At 48.5% G+C, this 25,662-nt stretch overlaps 9 protein-coding genes across 9 annotated transcripts; 2 read left to right on the forward strand and 7 right to left on the reverse strand.

Annotated features, from left to right (window-relative positions):
* Nucleotides 1-175: 175 nt before the first annotated feature.
* On the reverse strand, nt 176-4,654 carry N7508_008273 (vacuolar protein sorting/targeting protein 10; the record flags this gene model as incomplete). Its single annotated transcript, XM_058466337.1, has 1 exon — nt 176-4,654. The coding sequence occupies one exon, from the start codon at nt 4,652-4,654 to the stop codon at nt 176-178; it is 4,479 nt and encodes a 1,492-aa protein (XP_058317665.1).
* Nucleotides 4,655-5,172: 518 nt separating this feature from the next.
* Nucleotides 5,173-6,994, reverse strand: N7508_008274 (uncharacterized protein; the record flags this gene model as incomplete). The annotated part of the gene is made up of 2 exons (XM_058466338.1): nt 5,173-6,561; nt 6,938-6,994. The coding sequence occupies 2 exons, from the start codon at nt 6,992-6,994 to the stop codon at nt 5,173-5,175; spliced, it is 1,446 nt and encodes a 481-aa protein (XP_058317666.1).
* A 2,557-nt stretch (nt 6,995-9,551) lies between these two features.
* Nucleotides 9,552-10,850, reverse strand: N7508_008275 (aromatic ring-hydroxylating oxygenase subunit alpha; the record flags this gene model as incomplete). Its single annotated transcript, XM_058466339.1, has 2 exons — nt 9,552-9,966; nt 10,015-10,850. 2 exons carry the CDS (start codon nt 10,848-10,850, stop codon nt 9,552-9,554), a joined length of 1,251 nt encoding a protein of 416 aa, XP_058317667.1.
* Nucleotides 10,851-11,706: 856 nt separating this feature from the next.
* On the reverse strand, nt 11,707-13,917 carry N7508_008276 (uncharacterized protein; the record flags this gene model as incomplete). Its single annotated transcript, XM_058466340.1, has 4 exons — nt 11,707-12,216; nt 12,268-13,171; nt 13,219-13,600; nt 13,653-13,917. 4 exons carry the CDS (start codon nt 13,915-13,917, stop codon nt 11,707-11,709), a joined length of 2,061 nt encoding a protein of 686 aa, XP_058317668.1.
* Nucleotides 13,918-16,431: 2,514 nt separating this feature from the next.
* Nucleotides 16,432-16,875, reverse strand: N7508_008277 (uncharacterized protein; the record flags this gene model as incomplete). Its single annotated transcript, XM_058466341.1, has 1 exon — nt 16,432-16,875. The coding sequence occupies one exon, from the start codon at nt 16,873-16,875 to the stop codon at nt 16,432-16,434; it is 444 nt and encodes a 147-aa protein (XP_058317669.1).
* Nucleotides 16,876-18,248: 1,373 nt separating this feature from the next.
* Nucleotides 18,249-19,832, forward strand: N7508_008278 (cytochrome P450; the record flags this gene model as incomplete). The annotated part of the gene is made up of 2 exons (XM_058466342.1): nt 18,249-18,542; nt 18,621-19,832. 2 exons carry the CDS (start codon nt 18,249-18,251, stop codon nt 19,830-19,832), a joined length of 1,506 nt encoding a protein of 501 aa, XP_058317670.1.
* Nucleotides 19,833-19,990: 158 nt separating this feature from the next.
* N7508_008279 (exocyst subunit SEC10) lies at nt 19,991-22,680 on the reverse strand (the record flags this gene model as incomplete). The annotated part of the gene is made up of 2 exons (XM_058466343.1): nt 19,991-20,476; nt 20,524-22,680. The coding sequence occupies 2 exons, from the start codon at nt 22,678-22,680 to the stop codon at nt 19,991-19,993; spliced, it is 2,643 nt and encodes an 880-aa protein (XP_058317671.1).
* A 482-nt stretch (nt 22,681-23,162) lies between these two features.
* Nucleotides 23,163-24,317, forward strand: N7508_008280 (ditrans,polycis-polyprenyl diphosphate synthase; the record flags this gene model as incomplete). Its single annotated transcript, XM_058466344.1, has 2 exons — nt 23,163-23,664; nt 23,764-24,317. The coding sequence occupies 2 exons, from the start codon at nt 23,163-23,165 to the stop codon at nt 24,315-24,317; spliced, it is 1,056 nt and encodes a 351-aa protein (XP_058317672.1).
* A 464-nt stretch (nt 24,318-24,781) lies between these two features.
* Nucleotides 24,782-25,631, reverse strand: N7508_008281 (uncharacterized protein; the record flags this gene model as incomplete). The annotated part of the gene is made up of 2 exons (XM_058466345.1): nt 24,782-25,481; nt 25,537-25,631. 2 exons carry the CDS (start codon nt 25,629-25,631, stop codon nt 24,782-24,784), a joined length of 795 nt encoding a protein of 264 aa, XP_058317673.1.
* Nucleotides 25,632-25,662: the final 31 nt, after the last annotated feature.

Consider the following 25,662-nt stretch of genomic DNA (forward strand, 5'->3'; position numbering starts at 1 on the left):
CAAGCCAAAGCAAAGCAGCGTGTAGGTTGCGCATACCAACAAATGAACCAAAAGTAGAAAACCAAGTAAAAATACTTGGCACGCTCATAATGTCACATCAAAATCTGCCCAGATATCATTCCAAATCTGCGGTCGTCAAGAGACGACAGCTACTATATCAGAGGCATTGAATAGATCATGCCTCCTCATCTTCATCAAAGTCATCAGCACCAAGTAGTTCATCCTCATCGTCTACAACATGAGCGTAATCACCCCGACGTGCTGCGAACGAGCCACGCGTCGAATAAGGCCGCTGGTATCCCCGGCCACTGGAACGGAACCAGCCAGACGCGGTACGCCAAAGGCTCTTAGCCAACAAAGGTAGGGACTGACCGACCGCGACAACACCAGCGATGATTGCCACGGGCACTGCGACTAGGACGGAATCCCTGGAAAGCCAGCTCGAACTGACGCTGCCGCCTTCGCCCAGACGGATCTGGCCGAACTTGCCGTCCCAGTGTGTGTACACGTAGTACCCGATACCGGCGGCGACTGCGATCGGAGTGACGATTGCGAAGAAGAGACCGACACCGCTGATGCCGTGCTGCTTGTTATATTCGTCTTCCTTGTTCGGGCAGGCGTGGGAGACGTCCTGGTCTAGAAGGAATCCGCCTTCACAGGTTGTCTGTGGGATGCGGCGGTATCCGGTTGGCTCCCAGTACTGGACCATCTCGGGGTCTTCCTTGCACTGGGCGCTGTGGTCTGGCTTGGGGAGGCCGGGGACCAGACCGCAGCTACCGTCATTTTGAATCTCGTAGTTGTAGTCACATTCGAAATCAGCGCGGGTGCAAGTGCAGTTCCGGCCAATGCTGTGAATATGAGGCGTGCGCCAGGGGTTCCAGCACTCCGCTGTCGGTTTCTTGCGGTGGTACTGCTCGACATGACCGAAAAGACAGTTCTCTTCCTGGAGAGGGTGGCTAGGGGTCCAGATCTCAAAGTCGTTCTCATCATCCTTGCAGTCTCTGCTCCAGATGGCGCTGAAGTCGAGAGGGATAGACACACGCTTGCCGGAAGTTTTAGGGTCTGTGCCCCAGAGCAGGAAGTTCTTCGAGGTGTCAGAGGGCACGGTTGAGATATCGTCAATGACCATTTCGGCATCCGAGAACTGGAACTCGTTCCAGGTGGCGCCCTCGTCCAGGGAATAGTGCACGACCTTGGTGGCCTGTTGGTCTTTGACGAGGACAATTACAGAGCCGGCGGCACCATATTCCCACTGGTACCGTCCCTTACTGACCTGAGTCCAGGTGATACCGCCATCCCTGGTAAGGAAAGTGTCAGATTCTTCCTTCTTGCCGAGATACTCGCCGACGTTGCCTTGGGCGAGCATCAAGCCGATCGCAGAACCGGAATCCAAAGTATCACGGTCGTCGCGACGCTCCGTGTAAAGGTGTAGATGAAGCGCACACTGCTCGGTGCCCTTGCCCTCCGTGACGGAACAGCCAAACTTTTTGCCATCGACACCCTTGGAAGGAGGAGCCAGTAGCATCCACTGGCCACCGTCGTTGTGGGTGATCTGAGATCGCACCTTTTTGCCAGCTCCCTTGGCCTTCACTTCGTCCTTGTTGGCCACGACGTTGGCGAGCAGCACGCCCTCCAACCCCTCCATCTTTTCAAAGTCGGCATTACCTCTGTCATTCACGTTGACAGCCTCGAGGCTGGAAACAAAGTAGGTACCGTTGCTGTTGCTCTTGACCAAGGACCCGTAGCTACGTCCTTCGGCCTTGAAGACCTCCACGATCAGGAATAGTGCGTGTGGGGAGCTGGGGAGGATTGTATAAGAGGGAACGTCAATGTTGAAGGGGAAATGGGCATCCGCGAAGGTGCGACCATCCACGCTGACACTGGCATTCAGATACATGTTCTGGTTTCCACTGTACCAAGCTGTGACAATGAACTTGTCCTTGGTTCCGTAATGGGCGATGTTCTCAAAGAGGGTCTTCTTCGTAGAGAAATTGTCATCACTGATCACCAGCTGTCGGTTGTTGGCCGTTTCTTCTTTCTCATATTGTTCGCAGAGAATGAGCTTTGTGCTGTTCTCCCGACCCTCTTGGAATGCAAAGTCACATTTACCGACACCAATAAGCATCGGGTCCCAACTAGCGCCCCGTTTATCGGTAATGTATGCCTCCGAGCGACAGTTCTTACCCTCACAGCTCTCATTGCCAATCCAGATAAGTGTGTCCTGGTACTTCTCATTGAATCTGAGAGGAATAAGGGGCTCCTTGGTTGGCGTCGAGGGTGCCTCGAAGGAGTGGAAAGATTTTCCATGGTTGATGGTATAGTAAATCTTCTTTTTATCGGTGAGGAAGAAGGCAGCATCACTGAAGTATGGATGCTGAACCATCTCCATAATTTTAACGTCATGGTCCTTGATAGCTTTCTCCCAAGTCCGGCCATGGTCGTGCGATTTGAAAAGCTCGAACTTATCCGTAAGCATCATAAGAGTCTCATCATCTCCGCTGTTACTGGCTTGTCGTTCGAGGTAGAAGTAAACGGTCTCCTTGGCAGAGATCGAATGCGGCTTTCCAGCACGAGGTTTGCCATCGGCAACAATCGGGGCGGTGACATTCGAGCAAGAACGCTCAACCTCGCGCTCGAGGTCTTCGCCACCATCGCGGATGCATGCGTTGCCGGGGATGAGACGCCACCCTGAAGGACCCATGTACTTGTCGTCAGAGTCCTTGCACTTGCCAGCCGGAGGCGTCAGGGAGACAGCTGGGACACATTCTTTGCGGTCTTCACTGCGGACAAAATTGTAATCACACTCAAAGTCCTCCGCAGAACACTTGCAAGGCTTGAATTCGGGGGCAGAGATGGTGAATTCCTTCTTGATGAAGCAATCCGCGTTGGCCTTGCGGCGGTAGTAGAACTGCTTGTGGCCCATTAGGCAATCTGCTTCGCCTTTTTCGTTGAGACGGGCGGTCCACTCTTCGAGATCTCCTGATCCACACTGGCGCTCGTGGAGGTTGTCGAAATCAATAGAATACATAATGATCTTGTCATCAGCCGAGATTCCAACCAGAACGAACTTCAGACTGGTCGAATCCGGTGTCGTGATCAAATACAAAGGCCTGATCTCATCCTCCAATTTGAAGGACTCCCACTCTTTACCATGATCGATGGAGAATTTGACCTCCTTGGTCTTAGTGCCATCAGCAACCGCCACAATCACACCTCCCTGGTCACCGAATTCAAAACGGTGTGGGCCCTTAAGTGCGTGACGCCAGGTGAGACCCGCGGTGTCGGATACATAGAGATCACCCTCGGAGTATTCCTTGAGGTGGCCTCCAGTATTACCAACACCCATGACCAAGCCAGGTGCCGGGCTAGAGAACATCCGGTGATCAGGCATGGGGATCTCGCGCAGCGCGACATATGTTGTCATCGAGTGGATGTGCAGCTCGTCGCCATCAGCCTTGAGAGACTGGAAAGTTCGCGCATCGTCAAAACTAATACTACTGATAAGTTTCTTCTCCTTGGAATCGGATTTTGATGCCTCCTCCCAGTTCTTAACAGTGTTGACAATCGTGATACCCTGAATGTCTGTGACTCTCTCAAAGTCCACCAGACCGTTCAGATCCTGGTTTGTGTGCTCAATGTTTCGAGTGAAGTAGGTACCATTCGAGTTGGAAGACCAAAGGCTACCCATGCGGTTATCGTGCCAGGTGGTTTGCACGTCAATCTGAATGCTGTAGTTGGTGCTTTCCAACAAGGTATAGGCATCCTCCTCGATGCGGTGCTTTCCGAATTCGGCCCGGTGCCACACATTCGTGTCATCACTAATGTACAGAGCCTGCTCTGCGGTGCCTGCAGATTGGAGTCGCGCAACCATGTACTTGGTGACGGAGCGAATCTGCACACTAGCACCGCTCAGTGGTTGACCGTCGCTCAATTTCGACGCGGTGCCCTCGGGGCCATCATGGAAGAAGTTATCGGAATGGATCAAGACTTCCCTGATCTTATGATCAAAGTGTCCTGTCAATGCCGGCACCACACAAATGATGCGATCGCCCATCGAATCCGACACCTCCAAATCCAACGCGAACTGCGGGCGGCTTGCGGCCCACATACATTGGAACGCAGGTTCTCGCAATGGCTTGACGGTTTTGAAGTCATCCACCGTGTAGTAGGCCACAGGCATACAGCCAAGAAGAGAACAATCGCCCAGGCCCATGAAGATAACCTTCTTAGGATCCCAGCCATTGAACTCCAGTGGGAACGACCGCATGGACGCGAAAGGCGCGACATCCACCTTAAAGGAACTCCAAGTTTTAGCCTGATCGGTAGTGATCCAGTGTTTTCCACCTTGGCCGAGGATGTAAGCGCGATTCTTATCGTAAGGGTGCTTCCAGATCAGCTCGGCCTTGCCTGCCATGCTATCATCTGCACCATTGATCTTATCCCATTTATCGCCGCCATCGAAGGAAACGTGTGCGGTTCTCGTCTTAGTGTCGCGGTATAGGATCGTGTTCGTGCCGTGGAAGTAGAACAGGTCGGCGGGCGCGCTGTCCAGTTTATGGGAGATGACCTTGGGTTTGTTCGCTTCCGCCGCTACTGGCTGACAAGCCAATGCCAGCAGCAGGCTCACTACAAGTAGCAGCCACCGAGGGATCATGATCGGTGCTGTGTAGGCATCTGATGGTATGCGGGCTGGGTGTTCGGGCGGACCGTTCCGGGAAAACGGGGTCAGTCGATAGGAAGGGAATACAAAGTCGTAAAGGAAGGGATTGAAGTCAAGCTTCAAGTGAGAAGAACAATTAAGAGTGCGAATGAAGTTGAAGGTGATGACGGAGCTGCGTGGCCTCTGCCTGGAGAGCTCCTTGTCACGTGCCTTATCACTATCAATTGACCCATGGATGAATTGACGCAATAGGAATAGTCTACGAAGTATGAAATATGAAAGTGTGATGTGAAATATGAGGGGGAGAGAAGAATAGCAGATCATATGTACAGCTGCGAATTGAATAGATACAAATGGGGGAGACAATTCAACCCCGGGGATCACAATCCCAAGACGCCATTAGAATGATAAAAATGTCCCAGCCAACAATTGCGCGCTAAACAAACGATAAACACCTTGGTGTTGCAAAGAAGGGGAATATGTATTAAACGAAAGTATGTCAATGAAGGCTCTTAAACACGACGTCGAAGTTTACGCCACATCTTTTTCATCATGCCTTGTTCATCCACGTCTGAATCCCAGATCGACTGGGGGCGATCCGCAGGGGGAAGCTCGGCCAGTCGCAAGGGATCTTCCTTGGAAGATTGAGATGGAGTAGGAGAGTCGGTCCGTAGATCAGGCCGAGTGAGTGTCATTTTCAATGTCATCTCGCGGTTCCCTGGAAGCCGCTGTGGAACTCCCTTGGCACCGGGTAGCCCTGATTGGCGTCGTTGAATGATAAATGATTCCACAGAAGGGCGAGGTACATCCCGTGGTGATGGAATAGAAGTAGGGGAAGGTAATGCCTCATGGACTGATCCTCCAGGGCTCCCGACCATCGTGCCATCGTCATCTTCGAAGAATGTGCCAAAGTCCTGGTTGACTAGAGTTGGTCTGGGAGAGTTCTCCGGTGCCACATTCTTTTTATTGTTTTGTTCTAATGACGGGAAACCAAACTCAATGGCTTCGTCGAACTTTTGTGGTGAAGCAAGATAAACGCGCAATTTGAGGCGGGCATCAGGGTCTTGGTAATATTGTGCAGATGGATCGATGCTCGATGTAGAGGATTTGGGTTCATGTTGGAAAGGTCGGTGCCGGGAGCCTGGACGGGATTCTGAACGATTGGAAAGAGGAGTCAAGGGTTGAGATTGGCTGACTGGAGGCAGTCCACGAGCAGAGATGGGGACGATAGGTTCTAATTGTTTGCGGCGTAATTGAGTGCTGAAGGACAAGGAGCGGCGGAAAGAGGGACGATGGGATTTCTTGCGTGTAGCGGCGTCTGCAACATGAGCATGGTACTCATCTAGAGACAGGTCGAGATCGCCATCTTCGTCGAGCCACCGGAAATTGTCGTAGAATGTTGGATCCATGTTGGGGTCTGCCTCGTCGTCTGACTCGGAGTCTGAATCCCAGAAAGCTGTTGATGTCTGGGCAATGGAGATACTCTCGGAGGGGTGACTTTCAGTGGATGGACTGTCGGTGGTAGTACAGGGACGACCAAGGTCTCGACGGTAAGCAACGTCGGCAGCGTCGTAAATGAGACTTTGCCGATAGGCCTTCCGGAGACGCCGTTGTTCTTCGGGAGAGAAAAGCCTTTGTTGGATCTTAGCGGGGAGGGCATGGAAGCATTGCGAGTCCGCCTGGGCGGCCAAGTAAGCTAATTGAAGAGATCCTGGCTTGCGTAGTTTCTTAGGAGACGGAGAACGTTTCTCAAGACCGCGTCTCCTCAATGAACCTTGCCTGCGAGTGTAGCCAAGGCGAACGTTGGGTCGAGCCCGGCCATTGTAGTTCGTGGAGAATGCAGGAGAACCGTGATCGCTCTGCCCTAACCGAATGCGCAAACGCTCGACATTCGAGAAGAACTGTTTGGATTAGCGATGAACAACAATTTGGGGGGTGGAGTAATCAGCATGGCATACACCAATCTCAATGCGTATTGAGTGGCGCCACAGGCGATAGTGCGGACGGTAGTCTCCACCGAGGGTTCAGGGGCAATGCAAGGATGAGAAAGGGGAAATTCAACGCTCGGGCTAACTCGTATCGAACTCGGACTTTTTAGGAGATGATGATCCCACTAGTGGCGCTATGGGGTATAGTAGAGTGATAGTGATGTGATGGTGTAGATATGGGTGACGGGATATTAGGGATGTTGGGATAGAACATTGGTGATAAAACAGAGTAATTGCAAAGACTTGATCAAGAACGAAATGAAGAATGCAATAAAATAAATACCCTTACCTTTCGTCGCACTGCTGGTGGCAGTGACTCAAAATCCTCCTCACTGTATGCAGACATGATTCGAGGAGATCAATAACCACTATACTCAGTACTCGTGGGTAAGTATAAGTAAATATAAATGTGTGGCGTCCTCACATATAGAATGTAAAAACTAAAGAGAATTGTACAGACGTGCAGGAAGTCAACTAAATATCAGAAAGTCCGATCCCCAGTCTATACATACATTAGCGCTAAGCACGGACAGTGTGATACTTCTATTTCGAGACCTGTCACTTTTCACTCCTTCTGTGATCTATCGCGAACCCCTCGATCTAACGCTACTGCGAACACGTCAACGAACACTTGATCGGTTTCAAAGTACGTATAGATGTGAATATACGCAGATTCGAACAGATTCGAAATAGAATCCTGCAGAAACCAAATGCCGTCGACATCAATTCAGGCCCCGCGTATCGCCGTGATTAGCCTCAGCTCCACCGATCATCCCCCTTGAAAGGGGCCAAGTCTTGAAACACGGATGTCAGTCTCGGAGTCGCAAATGAAGGCGCCTTGCATCCGGACAATTTGGAAAAAAACGGTAAAGGCTTCCTTCTGAAATCAAGATACTAATGTGATTGTCCATCAACGTTTGGTCAGAATAGCAGGGGAAGATACGAGAACACTGCCAGCGAGAGATGATCTATCAGCTGTGGGAACCCGCAACAAAGCCAACACTACCGACGGTGTGTTCATCAATGATTTGGCCAACGGTCGATCTTCGGCAGAGATCCCCACTTGGCTACGACGATGAGTCTTGCAAACAAAGAAAACGTTGGCGCTTGTACTTAGTGCCTTGCTAGTGTCTCCAATCCTGATCTTGGTCTTGCGTTTGCAACAGTAGATAGCTCATATTATTGTACTACTTTACCTTTAGATTAACATAAGTGATCTATACTAAACTCAACTAGATTGGATTACTACGGCTTTAGTTCACGGCCCAGACTTGAACCAAGTTATTGTAGATGGCAATGCAGCCCTGAAGTCCTCTGGGAACTGTGTTGCATCTAGTATCTAGTTGTACATGGAGTTCTCTGTCTTAGACTAACGTCAAAATACGGTGTAATGGATAAATGTCTATCTTGTAGAGAGACAATCTTGTCTGGATGGACGACTGCATTTTAAGCCAGTAGCCCTGATGACAATACGTTATGAGTAATCCGTTTCAAGCTCTGTGCTTTATGCCGAGGTTTTCTAGACTCCGTCCACTTAAGTGGCTTAACTCACATAAATTGGAACACGGTGCGAGGCGCTGGATAAGCCCAAAACATCGTCATAGACAATTGACTTGGTTTTGTACGTCCCACTTCAGCTCTCGTATAGAGCGGGTATGGACGCATCATGACATGCGGGTTGCCTTTCTTTCTTTTTCGGACCCTAGTAGAATTTAGTTTCTTGGATGAGGCTCGGAGATTGCAGTCCATCATGATTGAAAGAAAAAGAAAAGAGAAAACAGGCTAAGTATACATTTTGGGCCAAATCCGATGCAAATATAGAGCACTTTGTAGAGCAGTTTCTTTCATCACATGGTCTCGTGGCGTAGCGGTTTATCGCGTCCGGTTTTGATTCAACACCACGAAGTGGTTATCACTTCCGGAAGGTCGCCGGTTCGACCCCGGCCGGGACCTTACTGTTTTGCTCGTGACAATTCTTGATCCATCAGCTTCAAAAGATTATTGTTTTTTTTTTTTTGGTGTGTATGTATGTGTGGCTTCTATATAGCTTCTATATCTTACGTTACTAGCAATGGGAATGTACAACAAATATTTTGTGAAGTGAATAAATAGGTCAGTTTATTTGTACAGTCGATATATATGTCTCGTTTAGCAGCATGGGATCTTTATCGGTTGTCCATAAAGTGAACTAATAAGCGAACTAATGGCAAATGGAAACGATCTGTTTGTTTGATCTCATCTGACCAGGAAATCAATGCAGGTCTATTTATTTGATTTTGATTCATGAGTGTGGTGTATGCTCACAAGTAGGTAATAATGTAGTTCTCCAGGCTCCCAGCGTTGATGGCCAAGGTGGTCGAAATATCAAAAATCAAGCCAGACCAATTGTAGCCAGTTCCAATAATTACTTAGATTTAGGCCAAAAAAAAAATCAAAAAACTAAACCATTACCCAAACAGTGGAAATGATGAGAAAAAAAATAAAAGAAAATAAATAATGGTTGAGGTCCTACCCGGATTCGAACCAGGGTTGCCGGTATGTGGCCCTGTTAAACAGGGTATACTCAAAAACCGGAGGGATAACCACTACCCCATAGGACCAGAGATGGAATATTTTGGGGACATTGTGTTTTCTATCATTGACATGTTTTACCAGCAATGAGAGCGTTAACACTCCGTTTCCCTCTTCACCCTTAGGTAAATAAAAATTGTTATAATTTTTGTCACTCTCATTCTGCAGGTGCATCGATGAAGGATACTTGGTCATTGCCAGATAAACCAACTTGTTCTTCTTGACTTTGTGCATATTGTTTGTAAACCACTCATAAGGCTAAATCCAATTTATAGTGTAGATATTCAAACATGGCCAAATCGCACAGAATGCAATAGTTAAATATTCTACAATCACCAGGCCAAAACCTCTTTCTGAGCGCCACAAGCAAGGGAAGCACAAATTGCCTCGTCCTTGTCACTAACCTCCGTGTCACATGGCACCTTGGCCTTTGCCGGCCAGATCTCTCGCCCTTCCTTCTTCTCGCGCTCAAAATGCTCTGTGACTACATCCCGGACTGTGCTCTGGAAGAACAACGGGGCCTTCTCGTATTTCGGGTGAAGCTGGCCGTTGGTAAAGACACCTCGGTCGAGGTTCCTCTGGGCGTTGTTGCAGAGGACTTTGTCTTCGCCCATTACGCGGGCGTACATATCAGCGATCAGTCTAAAGTCTTCTTCGGAGGAGTTTTTGTTCCGGTAGATCTCATAGGCCATTTTGGAGCTGTCTTGGCTTTTCGGTAGGAACTTTTGAACCATGATAAAATGCGGTCTGCGTGTGTTAGAGTATAAATTGAGCAATGGACCGTGGGAGACTTACGAAACAACCATGGCAGACATGGGGAAGTAGTAGGTGCTGGCAGTGTAGAGACCCTTGGCCTGTTGTTCTTCTGTAGACTCGCAATGGTGCTGGATGTGTCCATCCTTAAGGTCACTGTCGAAGGATTCGAGGTTGAGGAAGGCAGGAATATCGGCGTGTGTCGTTGGGCAGTGGTAGCATTCGTTGAAGTTATCGGCCAGAATCTTCCAGTTGTAGTGGCCTTCTAGCTCGTAGGCGTGGTCAAGATCGTAGTTGTTGAAGTCGTAGGCCTTGTATCGGTCTTGCTTGTCGACGTCGCGGAAGTGCTCTTCCCATGAAATTTCCGGGGTTTCATTTGCATCGAGATTGACCCAGATAAAGCCATTAACATCAACTTTGACATGAATTCCAAACAGGTTGTTCTTGTCTTTGTCGAATCCATTGAGCTCTTGATATCCGGGGGCTTTGGCAAGTTTACCATTCAGTCCGTAGGACCAGCCGTGGTATCTGCAGGAAATAATCTTGGAATTGCCTGAGCCCTCCTTCTCAATGACAGGATATGCCCGATGTCTGCACACGTTGTGGAATGCATTGACATTGCCCTGTCGGTCACGAGTGATGATAAAGTCGTAACCAGCGATCTCATAGCGAACCCAGTCACCGGTGTTCTTCACTCGCATGCTGTGGGTGATGAATAGCCATCTCTTGGAGAAGATTGAACGACGTTCCAATTCATACATCTCGGGAGAAGTATACCATGATGCAGGCAAGGCCCGAATGGGAGTTTCTTTGGTAGGCTCTTGAGTGACAGGAGCATCCTTGCCGAAGCCGAGATAGTGCATCATCGAGGTAGCCATGATGAATTCAAGTGAAGTATGATTGAGACATAGAACAATGCAAGCCTGAACAACTTATATCTTTGTCCATTTGATATCCGACTGCTTGTAATCCGATCACCTGACCTCTATAGTTCCGTTTTGGCAACGAAACCCTACGCCAAGCGGGTCGATCCCCCGAGAACAGACATCGAACCCGCCGCAACCTTTAGAACCCGCCAACTTTAACATGCATCTTCCACATTGATGATATACTATAGGCAAACCCGATATATACACAGACATGTTTCCCGCCTACGCTGCCCAACCTGATAGCCTGATTACTTTAGCCAATCGACCTTCTTACAATTGAGGCGACAAGATCCACATCCCCAGGGGTAAATGGCAGAGCCCCAGGTTTCGGCTATGATGCAGATGAGGAGATGATGTAAATCTGGCTTTTGACTGTAACATAGCGCTCGGTTCCGAGCCGTATTGAACACGTAGGCAGTCTGGGTTATTCGAACAATGTGCAACACAGCTGACTGAATATAGAGAGCGGGAATACCCTGTACATCCCGATAATGTTTGCAAGTCTCAGCTTATCTAGAGCGCGTGATCTATCATGCATACAGCAAATAAAGACGATGTGGATCTATTTTAGACGAGGGCTAACGGTACGAGAGAATGCCACGAATGGATATATCGAAATCGATGACCACGCGACTTCGCTCCCCGAAAGATATTGTACCCGAACTATGCGTCAGATGCCGAACCAATAGTAAGGACCGAGTATTCTATCACCTCCTATTGCCCCGAAGTAAAGATAAAAAAAATGCATAGTCATTACGTAGATGCTGTAGTCTATATTTAAACACCAATCATGCAAAATTCAAATCTATATCCAACCACCTTGGGTAGACTTCTCCTCATATTGAGATTGAGGGCGTGCGGGTTTCTTGCCAGCCTGCACCTTGGTCAAGGTCAACTTCCGTCCCAATCCACGTCCAACCTCTCCAACCTGGGCATCGAGCGGAATAACATCATCATCCATCGACGAGCGTCGGCTATCCTGCTCAAGACTGAGAAGAACCTCTACAGCCTGTCGGTCTTCAATAACCTTCGGGTGACGCTGAGCGAAGTATCGAGCGTACTTGTAGAGAGACCAGTAGCAGCTGAAGACGTTGATGACTGTCAAGGCGATCTTGTAGAATGTATAGTAGAAGAAAAGAACCTTCCAGTCAACGCGCTCCTTTTTGAGACGGAGGTGGATCTCGTTGAAGAGTATCGTGTTGATCAGATACATAGCGATCGTTACCCCTAATAGCATCCCGCAAAATCCGGGGCGCACGATGAAAGAGATTGGGAGGACAAAGGGGGCGAGGAGGTAGATGAGTGTTTCGTACACCTGTAAAACGTTAGTAGCTGGCTATGATGAATTAGTGAAAACATTTCATACCTCTTGGAATACGCAAAGCTTCGCACCGAGTTCCCACCAGCCTAGCTTCCAACTGGTGAAAATATATTTGAGATCATAATAGATACCAATCACGAAGAAGAAATTCCATCGCTTGAATCTCTGCGAGAAAATAGTCATTTCGCCAAATCCGCCACGACTGCCACTGCCACTAATAAACACCGAAGAGGGTGTCTCAGTTTCCACAAAAACCTGGGAGCACATAGTAATTCGTCCGCCAAGACGGCGACATGCATCGCCGAAGAACCAATCTTCCGAGACCGAGAAACCGGGGTGTTCATGGAAAGTCGCCTTCAGGAATTCCAGATTCCAAAGTGAGATAGCACCGTGAGGGAATGTTGCACTGCCGCATTTTCCAAAGAAGTCTCGTTGAAGACCGGACATCTTATATTCGAGATCCTGTGCTTGCTGACAATATGTTCCCTTGGAGGAGTTCGGACCAACACTCTTGATGGTATAACCAATACACCGAACACGGCCTTTGAGCCGATCACTGACAATTGGGAAATTAGGAGGCAAAAGACAATCATCGTCAATGAGAACGGCATTTTCAAAGTCTTTGGCAGCGTAGCAGCCCACAAACTGGGCGACGATTTTCGATCCAATTGGTACCCAGAGATGATTGACGCCGTATGGATTGCAGACTTCTTCTGTGTTGTCAAGAGGTGTTTGGGAGTTTCCATTTGCAATGACGAAGATATTTTCCTTTGGAAAGATTTTCAAGGCTGCGTCCAATGTAGGGCCGATGATACTGGCTGATTTGTAGCAGGGAATAAGTAGGGCTGTTGATTTGACATTATCGGAGTTTTGTTCGAGGTCCTGTCCTTCGACCGCAGGTGGTTTTGGGTCTTTTTCAAATAGAATGAGGAGCGGACAGAAGGCATATCTGGTAATGGTTAGGCAGGAAACTCGACAATATAGAGGGACACTCACAGTGCGGCCAATCCAATCACAATGGCATATCCTCCTTGGATAACGAATTTGTTTTGGACAACCCAGTATAACCACCACACTGCACCCTTCCATAGAGGCATACCGACAAGGACGAAATAAACGAAGAGAACGAGGAGTACATAGATACTCCATTCAAATAAGAGTCGCACCCAATGTTTTCGTTGGATAGCAACACCTCTCAATTTTGCCTTTTCATAAACTTCTTGTAGACTGCTATCACCACTGGAAATAGATTGAGAGCCGGTCTTGCTAAGTGGCTGAGGGCTAACTTTTGCATGTGGAGGTGATGATACTGCTTCGGTTTCGAGGATTGGAGTTGCGGGTTCGAAGGCGGGTTTCTCAAAGTAATCAAACAGACCATCTAATGAAATCGTTAGATTAGAGTATAGATTTGAGATATTGGATTCAATTACCCTGAAACGCCGGGGGATCACTGCGTCCGCGGGGCCGACAAATTGCAGATCGTGGTCTTGTTACAGATCGTAGAGCGGATAGACTGAGGGGACGACTGGAGCTGGACTGGCTTGATGCAGGATATGATATACGATTGTTGTCGGGGAGGGACTGTTCCCATCGAGCCAATTCCCATGGTGAATTGAATTTGGCGGTCGTAAGCAGTTCTTTAGGGATGAAAACGTCTTCCACAATGGAATTTCTCTGGCTCTTTTGTTCAGCCATTGGAAAAATATATTGGAGTCTCCGTTATATTTTCGGGTAAGATAAATGAATGAATAATAGCCTCAAAGAATGGACAGCAACGCGAAGTCACCTAACGAAGTGGTTATTATTTAGCCCGGAACAGGATCTCAGGGCATCTACATCCTTTATTCAAATCAAATCAAACCAAATCGAGACCCTTCCACAGCAAATCTCTTGCCCAAGACTGTGGGCCGTGGCTCGGCGACCTGGCCTGTAGCCCCATTTATTCTCAGGATTAGACTAGGTGATGGGGCCGAGAATTAGGAGCAGCTGAACCTAGAGCTACTGTATAGAACGGAGCAGAATTTGGGTCAGGAACAGGGATTCTGAATAAACCAAGGAACTTGCCAATTCGATGGTCTTTCTTGGCCTTTGCTACCATTTTTTTTTTAATATGGCGAGAGTAAGCGAAGAAAAAATGTTGAATGATATAGTCACACGGGACTAGCTATTCCTTTCACAGTGGGGGCCAGCAGTCTGCCTCACTGATTAGGGCCAACATTCTGCCTCTGATCGGGGCCAGCAAACTGCCTTCTAGATACGACTAGCGCGAGAATTAGATGCTTTTTATGGAGACACCTAAGAATAGTCCCAATGAAGACCGGTGGAATTTCATCGATTCTGTTAGTCTACCACGGACCGGCTGAATCATTTTGATCCACTCTTGCCTCTTATTTCTTATAGTTATTACGAGAGGCATTGAAAGGCCCCAAACTGTATGAATGTTGACATTAGTGAGAACAAAAGCTATAGTCGGTGTAATAGCTCTGAGTTGCTACGCACCCGTGGACTCATAAACTCACACTACTGTAGGCACTTCGCTTCGCAGTGGGTACCTCTCAGAGATTTCAGCGCACCAGCCTTATGAACCACTGGCTGACCAAGCGGAAAACCAACCCGAAAGATCTGGTCCGTTGATCTACATTTGAATTTCCTCATTGAAATGGGCTAAAATAGGGTGCATTGCACTCGAAGCTCGCCAGAGCTTTGATGTCGTACTTGACCGTCGTAATGGTGGAGACTGCCGAGCCGGCTCTTGCATCTGGAATCAACGATCCACCGATAGTTTTCTAGATGTATCCTGTAGGACGTTTAAAATGTTTAAACACTCTAAACCTATGCTTATTCCAACTCTGGGATGCTTGGTTATAAAAAACCAAAATGTACGTGTAAAAGAAAAACTCAAATTTTAAGCTTTCGGGCCGAACGCCTCAACGCCTCAATGCCGTAACTGCCGGTAATGTCTGAAAATGGTGCCTGGAAATGTGATTTCAGTATTACCTGATTTTTTCTTTTCCCAGACCCAGATTCACGCTTAAAGGCCTGGGCAAGGGTTTCATCTTAGATTCCCACTTCTCGGCCTCGATTGGAAATGATCGGTCTTCCGGCACTATGGAACTTTGGGGTTAAAGCCTAGATCATTGTTGGATAACATCAGAATGTCAGTGATGCAATCGGCATATACATATGTCTAGTTGACGGCCTTGTTTGGTGTTGGTAAAAACCTGATTTAGATTGAAATGCAACATAAACGAGCCCAGAGGCTTTTGGTTCCGTGGTACTGAGCTCAAATTCTGGTGGAATTGCAGAGTTGTGGGTCTGTAGCCTTACATCCTGCATTATTCGACAATTTTCTCGGAGCCAAAGCTAGAAATTCGGTGGTCGCTTGGATGTGACCCTTAACCGGATGTATTGAATGAATTTCGTTCCATGGTCATTACGCTCCATAGTGGAGAGTACTTAGTATTTCCAAAGGAGAAAGATCAAAACAAGGTTGAAAAAGCCTCGGTATAGTACCGAAGGAGGCGAATAATTTCGGTTACATGTAGATGGAGAAGTATCTGATTTTTTCCAGCTCTAGAAGATTACTGGATGCCTAGTTGTCCTTGTTCAGTTGGCACAACTACCCATACAGTGGCGACTGCTATCGCCTTCCATGTCTGAAATGTAGAGGCTGTTTTAAACCTTGATCACATAATTCGTGACCTCAAAGATGACTAGCGCGTAAACAATTTGCCTTGTAGCAAATCAGCCTTTAGAAATTTGAAGCTTGAGATACTGGTATACAGATACGGGAGCCTAGAATTACAGACTGGAAGATTCTATGCAACCCGGTAAACATAGCGGCCTTTCAGCAACAATTCAGCAAGGAATCAATAAAAAGTATATCTCCTGCTTTTTGCACTTCCTTCGCTACAGAGAGCCGGGTGCTTTCCTAGAAGTCCGTTCGGGGTCAAGTTGAGGATTAAGGCCCGATAACAAGGCTCATTCGTAACCAACGCCACCGCTTTCATTTTGCTATGTTTTTGGACAGTTTTTTTTAATTATAGAACAGAATTTCCAACCCTTACCCGTGAATTCTAGCATCCTGTGCCTTGCCTGGATGGATTCCACAGGACGTTGATAAGACCATCATAAACAAAAGATATCATGAACCACGAGTAAATCAACGCGAAACATGTCAAGAATGTCCCAATATCTCACATAATCATCTTAAGCAATTGACAGCGGCGCAATGGTATAGAAATTGTCACAGTTGTCCTTTTGGTTCAGGTCCACCCACGCCGCTGTCACACCCGGGGCCACCGCCTGTCGAACATAAGTGCTTCCAATGCCTCGGTTGTTCGTCGTCAATGTTCCACCCCCAGAGTCGCACTTCCCACAGTCCACGTCTGCTCCGTTCTTGATCTGAATCAAGCGAACATTGTAAGCTTTGTTAGGGGTTCCCCCTAAAAGAACAGCAACCGCGACAAGCTGATTTCCAGCTCGAGTAAGTTCGACGGTGCCGAAGGTCTTTGTCAGTTGAGGATCGATGACAGAACCGTCACAATTGCGGTTTGTCTGCGTAAGAGCTGCGTTGTGGAATGATATAGCTGCCGCAGTAGCGGGCGAGGTTGTTGCAGCCAGAAGTCCCAATAACGCCAGGAGTCCCTTCATTATATCGTTGGTAGCCGTGCGCTTATACTAAATATTCTCGGTTTTGTGATATAGGATGTACAGAGGTAACTGAAAGCCGAATTTACTGACCCAGTGGGTAGCTGAAATTATTAATGTACTCTAGGTAGGGGGATAGAGGAGCCACGTCCGACCTTGCCATAGTCATTACGGCCTCAACCATAGTACAAATCAATTCGAGATGTCATTTGTGATGGAGACAAGCTCATACAAACTTATCCACTTTCTGAAAAAGGACGAATAAAGCCCAGACCTCGGTTTTTGACAAAGATGATCTCACGTACATAAGGTTTACTCCCAGACTTGTAAGAGTGGCGAGTGCAACACGAACTTCTCGTATTTTTTAGCTTTCGAACTCTATCTCTGTATCGAGTAGCTTCAATTCTTGAGGGCACCACAGAAGTGACGATAATCCTCAAATTGAGGGGGTTGGACATGAGGTAAGATAAAATTTAATAGGTTGAACACTGGGAATAGTTTGGAAGTCTGTTGCATTCACTAAGTGTATTGAGTATTTCATGCCCAAATTCCTGCCGTCCTTTGTTCTTCCTTTTTTTTCTTTTACTCGAGCCTTGGAATGACTGAAATTTCTAAATTCGAGCCACAGAAACGGCACTGCTATCGAGCGTATCTAGTTTAGTTATCTGCTTGTGTTATAGCCAGCCAATAGCGAGTATTTGTTTCACCAACCCAGTAAAATCCAACCAAGATCAGATGACGGCCACGTTAACCAATCATATTGAGAGTGATGCGTCGAATGAGTAGCTCTTGGAGTTCAAACAGAAGAATCTTGGGCATTTCTGCACATCTAAAGCCAAAATGTTAGAATTATAATACAATAAAACGTACAGGAAAGACTGTATTGCTGCTCTGGAGCCTATGCATGTTAAACTGAGCAAGTATTATAGCTACAACCGGCTCAGTGCTTTCTACTACACCGTAGCAGTAGGCACGGACATTATAGACCAGGAGAACATGCGACGAATTTACTGGCTCACAGCTTCTAGGCTATAGAACCCAGTAGTTCAAATTACTAGGTCTCCATCTCCCATCTTGTGCCTCGTACTTATGTCACTCCTTTCTCCGCACGCCCAGCGTGTACAATGGGCGCATCCACTCTCCCGCAGCTTCTCTCAAATTGAGGGTTTTCAATTGGTCTCGGCTATATGAAGATAGAACAGTATTCAATCTAACCCGGCTGTCATACCTGAAGATGGCAGTGGTCGAGTCGATCGTTTGACAGATGGCCTTGTGCGTTGGACATAAAAGCGACCAGCATACCCGCAAATATGGCTTTAGTCCCAACCTAGAGATTTGGACAAGGTTAAATTCTTATCTTGAAACACTTCCCCACCATGGAGACAACTAGTCTAAAGCTATACTCGGCCTATGCAATCATAGCTGTATTTGTTCTACGTTTGCTCACCAACCGATTTAAGCGAGGGATTCAGGATATCCCTGGCCCAACATTAGCAAAGTACTCGCGTCTATGGAAACTTCATAGTGTTTGGAAAGGTGATCACCACCTCACAGACATTGCTCTGCATCGCAAGCATGGATCATTGGTGCGGATTGGCCCAAATCATATTTCAGTCGGCGACCCGAGCGCGATTCCTATTATCTATGGACTAAATAAAGGATTTACCAAGGTATGTACGCGTTATATCTTGGATACCTACGGCGTGGAAGACATTGATTCCAAATAGACAGCATTTTTTCCTCTCCAGTCAATATCATGGAACAAAAGGCCCCAAATGAACCTCTTCTCGACGAGAGATGAAATCTACCACCGCAACCAAAAGCGCAACATAGCCAACGCTTATAGCCTCACATCTCTGCTGGAAATGGAACCAGCAGTTGACTCTTGTACTGCAATTTTCACCTCCCAACTCGCCAAATTTGCTGATAGCAAAACCCCAGTCGATCTCGGCAGCTGGCTCCAATACTATGCCTTCGATGTCGTCGGCGAAATGACATTTGCCAAAAAGCTGGGATTCCTCCAAGAAGGACGTGATATCGACGGTATGATCGAGGCTATTCAGGGTATGCTTATATATGCCAGTTTATGCGGGCAGATCCCGGAGATGCATAAGATTCTTCTTGGGAATCCTCTTTTCCCGATCTTCGTGCCTAGCATGGAATCTTGGAACCAAGTCGTGCAATTTACCCTGAAAGCTATGAAATCTCGTGTATCAATCCAAGGAGATGGTGAAATTGGCCAGGATGAGAAAGATGGCGGGAAGGATATGCTGTCTCGTTGGATGGCAATGCATGGTGCCGATCCGGAGAAGTTCTCAACAACAAATGCTATTGTTCATCTATCCGCGAATGTATTTGCTGGATCGGATACTACGGCCATTGCACTCCGTGCAATCCTGTACTTCCTCATGAGACATCCGGATATCATGGTCAAGGTGCAAGCGGAGATTGATACTGCAGTCCTCGAGGGAAAAGTCAGCAATCCTATTACCTACCGCGAGTCGCTGGCTCATCTGCACTACATGAGTGCTGTTATCAAAGAGGCATTGAGGCTTCACCCGTCTGTGGGCTTGATTCTTGAGCGTGAGGTACCGAAGCCAGGCGTGACGATCTGTGGGAAGTTTATACCTGCTGGGACGACCGTTGGCATCAATGCTTGGGTTGTAAATCGAAACAGTCAGATCTTCTATGATGCAGACTCGTTTATACCGGAGCGTTGGATTGATAGTTCGCCAGAGAAGCTGAAAGAGATGGAGCATAGTATCCTTACTTTTGGAGCTGGACCGCGGACTTGTGTTGGGAAGAACATCTCATTCATTGAGATGCATAAGATTGTGCCACAATTGCTGCGAGAATTTGAAATCCGATTGCATAGCTCGGAGGGATGGAAGACGAGGAACATTTGGTTTGTACAGCAAGATGGGCTGGTTTGTGATCTTGTACGGAGGAATGAGACATAGACACAGACCCCCGAGAGAAGTCCAAGTTCAATTCATACGTCAAAGAGTCAATATCCCCATGTATTCTCATTACGCCAGTCTATAATCCTATCCCCAGATCAAGAACAGCCCGCTCCAAACCAAACCAAAAAGAAACACAGGGGAATAAGATGCCAGCCTCACAGGGCATTAAGAACCGACTGCATAGCAAAAGTGTTCGAGTCTTCGCGACGCGAAACATAAGCCCGCACCTCCTGCACGCTCAACTTGCCCTCCTGGTTAGTACCTGCGCCCCGGCCAGAAGTTCCAGACCCGCCAGTCGTGCCACTAGCAGCGCCACCGCGGATGCGCTCACGCAATGCTTCGACACCGATTACGAATAGACTGCCCACTTCGAGTAGCACGTCCAGCGCGCCACCGGGGCCCTTGACCTCTTCATCGATGTCCCAGGACTTGAGGAGGTCCGTGTATTGTGTCATGTCCTTGGTTACCATTAGACCACCTGGTCCGCTTATGGAGAACCGTTTGAAGTGTTCTAGAAGGAGTCCGCGGATGCCTAAAGCGATCTCGGTGAGGACTTGGCGGACGTTGGCTCCACTAGAGGGGAGAGATGTTCGGGCGATGTTGTGGAGGCGGGTCAGGAATGCACAGATTGATGCACAGGTCTATGATTTGTTAGTTGCAGCGAAAGTATATTGAGCAGGGAACTTACGGGGGTCTGTAGCATCTCTAGCCATGCAGCATTATCGCTTTCTCTGGGACGGAAGTCATTCTTCTTTTGTCCGGATAGGAGCCTGCTGACCCAGGCAAATGTGGCATCGATAGTCTTCTGTTCGATGGTGTTGACCTTGTCTTCAATGCGTGATGTCGTCTGGCTGGTCCGTTTCTCCATATCCCGGCGAGTTGTAATGCTGCCGGTTGATAAGGGCAACAGAACCGCATGCACACACATTACCATGAGAGTGGTGATGCTAATAGTTGTGCGAACTGAGAGAAGATATGTAAAGTCGGGCTCTGCCTTACCAGACTCTTGTGCTGTGGCCGCCTCCAGAGCAGCATCTAGACAGACGTCTACGTATCCATCGCCCATGGTGACAAGCAGGAGATTCAACAAGGCAGACACATCTTTGGGAGTGTCACTGTTGACACTAAGCTCCAGGCCTCGACCCACAGCCTCAGCCAGCCATTTCAGCATCCGCTTAGCATCGCTGAGATTCGGTTGCCCGTCTTCTTCTGTGAGCTTTATTTCGGTCAACCGTACGGTTTCCGGTAGATCGTTCAACTTGGCAATGTGCAGCAGCACTCTTCGCTGGGTAGGTGAGACCTCGGGCGAATCCAAGCGATTGATAAAGGCATCTCTGGTAGCTGAAAGAAGCTCCGTTCCAGCTCGGGAGAGTGAGGCCATGAAAGTAGTTGCTGCCTTCTTGCGCCGGGCATGATATGACGTAAATTTGAACAGCAAAGAGTTGAAGAGTTCTTCCAAAGTCCGCTTCTCACGTTCAATGTATGAAGATCCAACGAAATAGGGAACGAATAATTCCTCCAATTGCTGGTCCAGAAGAACTGCAGTCTGCGATGAAACAGGATCCGGATGCTCAGTCAATCCATGCGCTTTCAAGTCTTCGATCAATGCACTGATATAACCACGCGAGCTCTGTAAACAACGCAGGAAAGCGAGTGATGATGCGCCACTGGCCTTCTCCAAGACCATCTCTAGTCGCTGCTGGATCGATTGTTGGAAGACACGCTGCAAGAATTTGCCCAAAACCTGCTCATAGTAAGGAAACGCCCTCTTAATAATGGCAGACTCTTCCTGTACCACGACCTTGACCTCATCGATCAATGACTGCAGACTGGACTCGACACCAGGAAGCTCGGCATCCGGGTCTGCCAACTTCTCCCAAGATTCAGGATCACCACCAACTTCTTCAGTAACCAACTGACTGCGATCAATGAAGAATTGATGCTGATTCACGAACAGCGCAATAACACTCCCACCGCCATTGAAATCCTGCAGCACAGTCGCGCAATCCTTCATTCCATCGAAGTTGGCCTTGCGGTAGAAATCATCAAATTGCTTCAACAGGTCTTTCTCCAGCGTCTCCGAGAACTTCTCAATAATCTCCCTTGTATTCCGCCGCGGAGTACTGCTCTCGCTCAGATCCTCTGACGACGAACTTCCCCCGTAGCCTCCATTTGCACGAGCTGGATGTTCCTGCCAGCTCTGCGGATCTAACCGTTGACTGATGCGCAGCAGCTGTCGCGCGATATGTGCCGACCGCACCGCGGCCTCGCCGGTACCGGACCGCCGCAGGTTCTCCAGCAGTGAGATCTCGCCGCGATTGGATACACCGTCCCAGCATTCAATGAGGAAATGAGCGTCTAGAGCTCGTCGGCGTTGTCGGTCCAGCTCTTCCAGTCGTTTTCCAGTCTCCACGGCCATGTTGCCAGTTCCTCCAGCATTCTCGAGACCGCCGCCATTGAGCGACGTGTCGAGTTGCTGGAACGATTCAATGGTATGGCGGAGCTTTTTGCCCAAGGTAGTCAGGTTCTGGGAATGCTGCGCTTCGGCGCGTCGGACTGCGGCGGACAGTTCATTCTCGCGGATCTCGAGGTCACCGGAGAGCTCACCCAGACGGCGTTGGGCGCTCTCAAAAGCGCGAATGAGGGGTTTCGGATCGAAGGGTTGGTTTGCGGCGCCGGCTGCTCCAGCTACTGAACGGCGGGTTGAAATTGCTGTGTCGGAGAGAGCTTCAATGAACTCCTTGACAATGAAGTCACGACTGGAGAAGTCCTCAAGCGTGAAGCTGGGCCCTTGGGGGAACACGGTGCGGGCGGGGTTCGCAGTGTAGACGGATGCATTGTCCATCATGATAATAGGATGCAGACATGGGTTGCCTGACCGCGATCAGGACTCCCTAAGAATTGTATTGGAAGAATCCCGGGGAAGAGAGGGAAGTTGGGCGGAGATGCCAAGTATATCGAGGTACCGCATCAACGACTATGGAGTGTTGTATGATGGCATTTACTATAACATTTTTATAATTGAGGTAATTGCGGTATAGTCTAGAATCCCGTAATTATCTCTCACTTCAAAGTTCTCATCTCCAATTAAACTTCACAAGTATAGAGTCCTTACTACGCCGAGTTTCTAGGCAGCCGTTCTGAACAACTGGCAAGATTGAAGGCAACAAATGATATTTATAATTTCACAGCCTCTCTGACAACTTCCATCTTCAAATATTCACATTGGACCAGCTGTGTACAAAGTGGCGGAGACCGCATATACATGTTCAACACTCAACATTTGCAACTTCACTTTCTCTCCACTCCAACCTCCAACTCTACGAAATGGTCTCCCAACGAGACCGCGATCTCCTTCGAGATGACATCCGGCAACGAGGCTCCAAATTGAGCAAAGCAGACCGCGAACATCTACTAAATAATTACCTTCCAAATCCCGCCGAGCTGCCCACCCGATCCAGAGCCTCAACCGCAACCTCGGAGCGTCGCAAGACGCGCAAGAAGCCCATTCGGTCGTTCATCAAGTCCCGGCTACACCATTTCGTCTATGCCGTGACGCATATCATCTTTGGAATCATCGTGCGCTTGTTGCAGGCCTACCATGCGGTTGTGGATCGCGTTTTTGCTATCGTCTATCACCACCACCGCACGCCGGAACTTATTCGCAAGGATGTCAGAGGGTTGAAGCGCTTGCCGCAGCACCTGAGTACTATCTTGACACTGCGGAAGGAAGACGATGCTCTGGCTGTTCTTATGGATGAGGTGGCCGAATTGGCTGCTTGGAGTTCTTGCGCTGGTATTCCCCAGTTGAGCATTTACGAAAAGACTGGTAAGAAGCAAGAAGAGTCAAGACAGACATCCTTTTCCCTGATACCCCTCCGCTGATATCCCTCCACATATACTTGGGCCCATGTACTGACTCATCCAGGCGTTCTCAAATCCTGCCTCCCAGCCCTCCACCAAATAATAACCACCAAACTGGCCTCGTACTACGGCACACCCTCCCAACAACCAAGCCTCCAACTCTACGCCCCCCACCACCCCGTCCACGGCAAACCCGCAACCCCAGATAGCGAAACCGGTTCCTTAACAATCCTCCTTCTATCCTCAACAGACGGCCGCGAAACCCTAGTGGACCTGACCAAGACTCTGGCAGAGATGTCCCAGAACGGCAAGCTCTCGCCGGACGATATTACACCCGAACTGGTCGACGCTGAAATCAGCGAGATCACCACTCAACCTTTGGCGGCTGATCCGGCGTTTAGTGAGACTGTCTTGAAGCCTGAGCCGGATTTGTTGCTTGTTTTTGGACCGTTCCTTAAGCTGGATGGTTACCCGCCCTGGCAGATTCGTCTTACTGAGATGTATTGTACTGGCAGTCGGAGTCATGGACTCAATGGGGATGGTGAAGCTGTTGAGTATCAAGGGTATATGCGTGGTTTGTGGCACTTTGCTGGTGCGCAGATGAGATTTGGTCGGTAGATATTGATCTGATCTTGGTCAAGTTGTGTGTAGTTGAGTGCGATAATCTGCATGTTGTTTTTTTGTTTATACCCTCCTATTATCTAATAAATATTGCATTGAGAATAGACAATTTGTATGCATAGTTTGGTTTCTATTCTGTCTACAACTAGAGTCTGCACCCATTAGATATCCAGGGCTTAATAATCATTATATAGTCAATTCTGGTTCTGGTATCACTATGCTATGTCTGAAAACCAGTCAAATCAAATCACAAGTTCGCCATGCCCAAGTTAATATAGATAAGAGACCCAATAGTCGACCGCCGGGTCCAGTTCAATCATCCAACTCCAATTAGCCACTCAAAAGCAGCAGAAAAATAACCCCAAAGTAGAAATGGAATAAAAGTAATTATCATATAGTCGTTTGTGTTGTGTTTGTCGTTCTGTCCTCAAGTCCTGTGACTCAATCGAGGAAGACGGATCTCATCCAGTCATATCCTCATGTCTCATATCATCCAAAGCCCACCCAGATGAAAGATTATGCGCAGACCAGGCAGCATGTGCATGCCCACGCACGCAATTGAGGCAACGCACGATCTCCGCGCCAGTTTCAAGGACGTCCTCGACGGCACAGCTGGAGCAGATTTTTCGGCGGGAGGGTGCCTCTCCACCCGCGTCGTAGCCGTTTAACGCATTGATATCGGCATCGTGCATGCCATCTGCAAGGCCGAATGTTCCTCCGCAATTGACTGTGTCGCATTGTCGGAGACAGATGAAACATGCCCGCTCGTGGCAGAGATCGCAGTCTGCGTAGGCGTCGAGGACTTGCCGGGTCGTTGGGCGTCGGTGACAGATGTGGCAGGGGCGCAGGGCTGATGGGGATGCTGAGGCTTGGGTCTGGCCTGGATACTTAAGGGGAACGAGAGTCCGTGGTGAGACTGGGGGGGAGTAGGGGTCGATGTTAGGGGCGTAGACGTTTGGTGAGAGGTGTGTCGATTGTTGGGATTGGTGTTGGACTTGATGTTGGAGAGTGTGGTAGGGACTTTGGACGTTTCGACGCTTGCGTGGAAGGCAGCGTGGTCGGAAGGAAATGTCAGTCCCTTCTGGGTGTCGTGATAGAGGATGTGAGCAGCTGTCGAATTCGGGGCGGTCTACACGGAAGGTGGTTGGGGTAAATGTTGCTCTGAGTACTCGTTAGTTCAAGTGATCACAAATGAGAGAGAAATTGTCTGACTTACGGACGAGTCAGCGTCACTGTCTCCTCGTGGTCCCGCTTGCGCTTTTTCCATGTTGCCGTTATCGAGTCGGTCTGCTCGGGCGAAAACCCTGGCATTAAGGTATCACGGTAGTCAAGCCAGGTCATG

Source organism: Penicillium antarcticum (assembly GCF_028974205.1).
Source record: "Penicillium antarcticum strain IBT 31339 chromosome Unknown utg000008l_segment0_segment0, whole genome shotgun sequence".
NCBI lineage: Eukaryota > Fungi > Ascomycota > Eurotiomycetes > Eurotiales > Aspergillaceae > Penicillium > Penicillium antarcticum.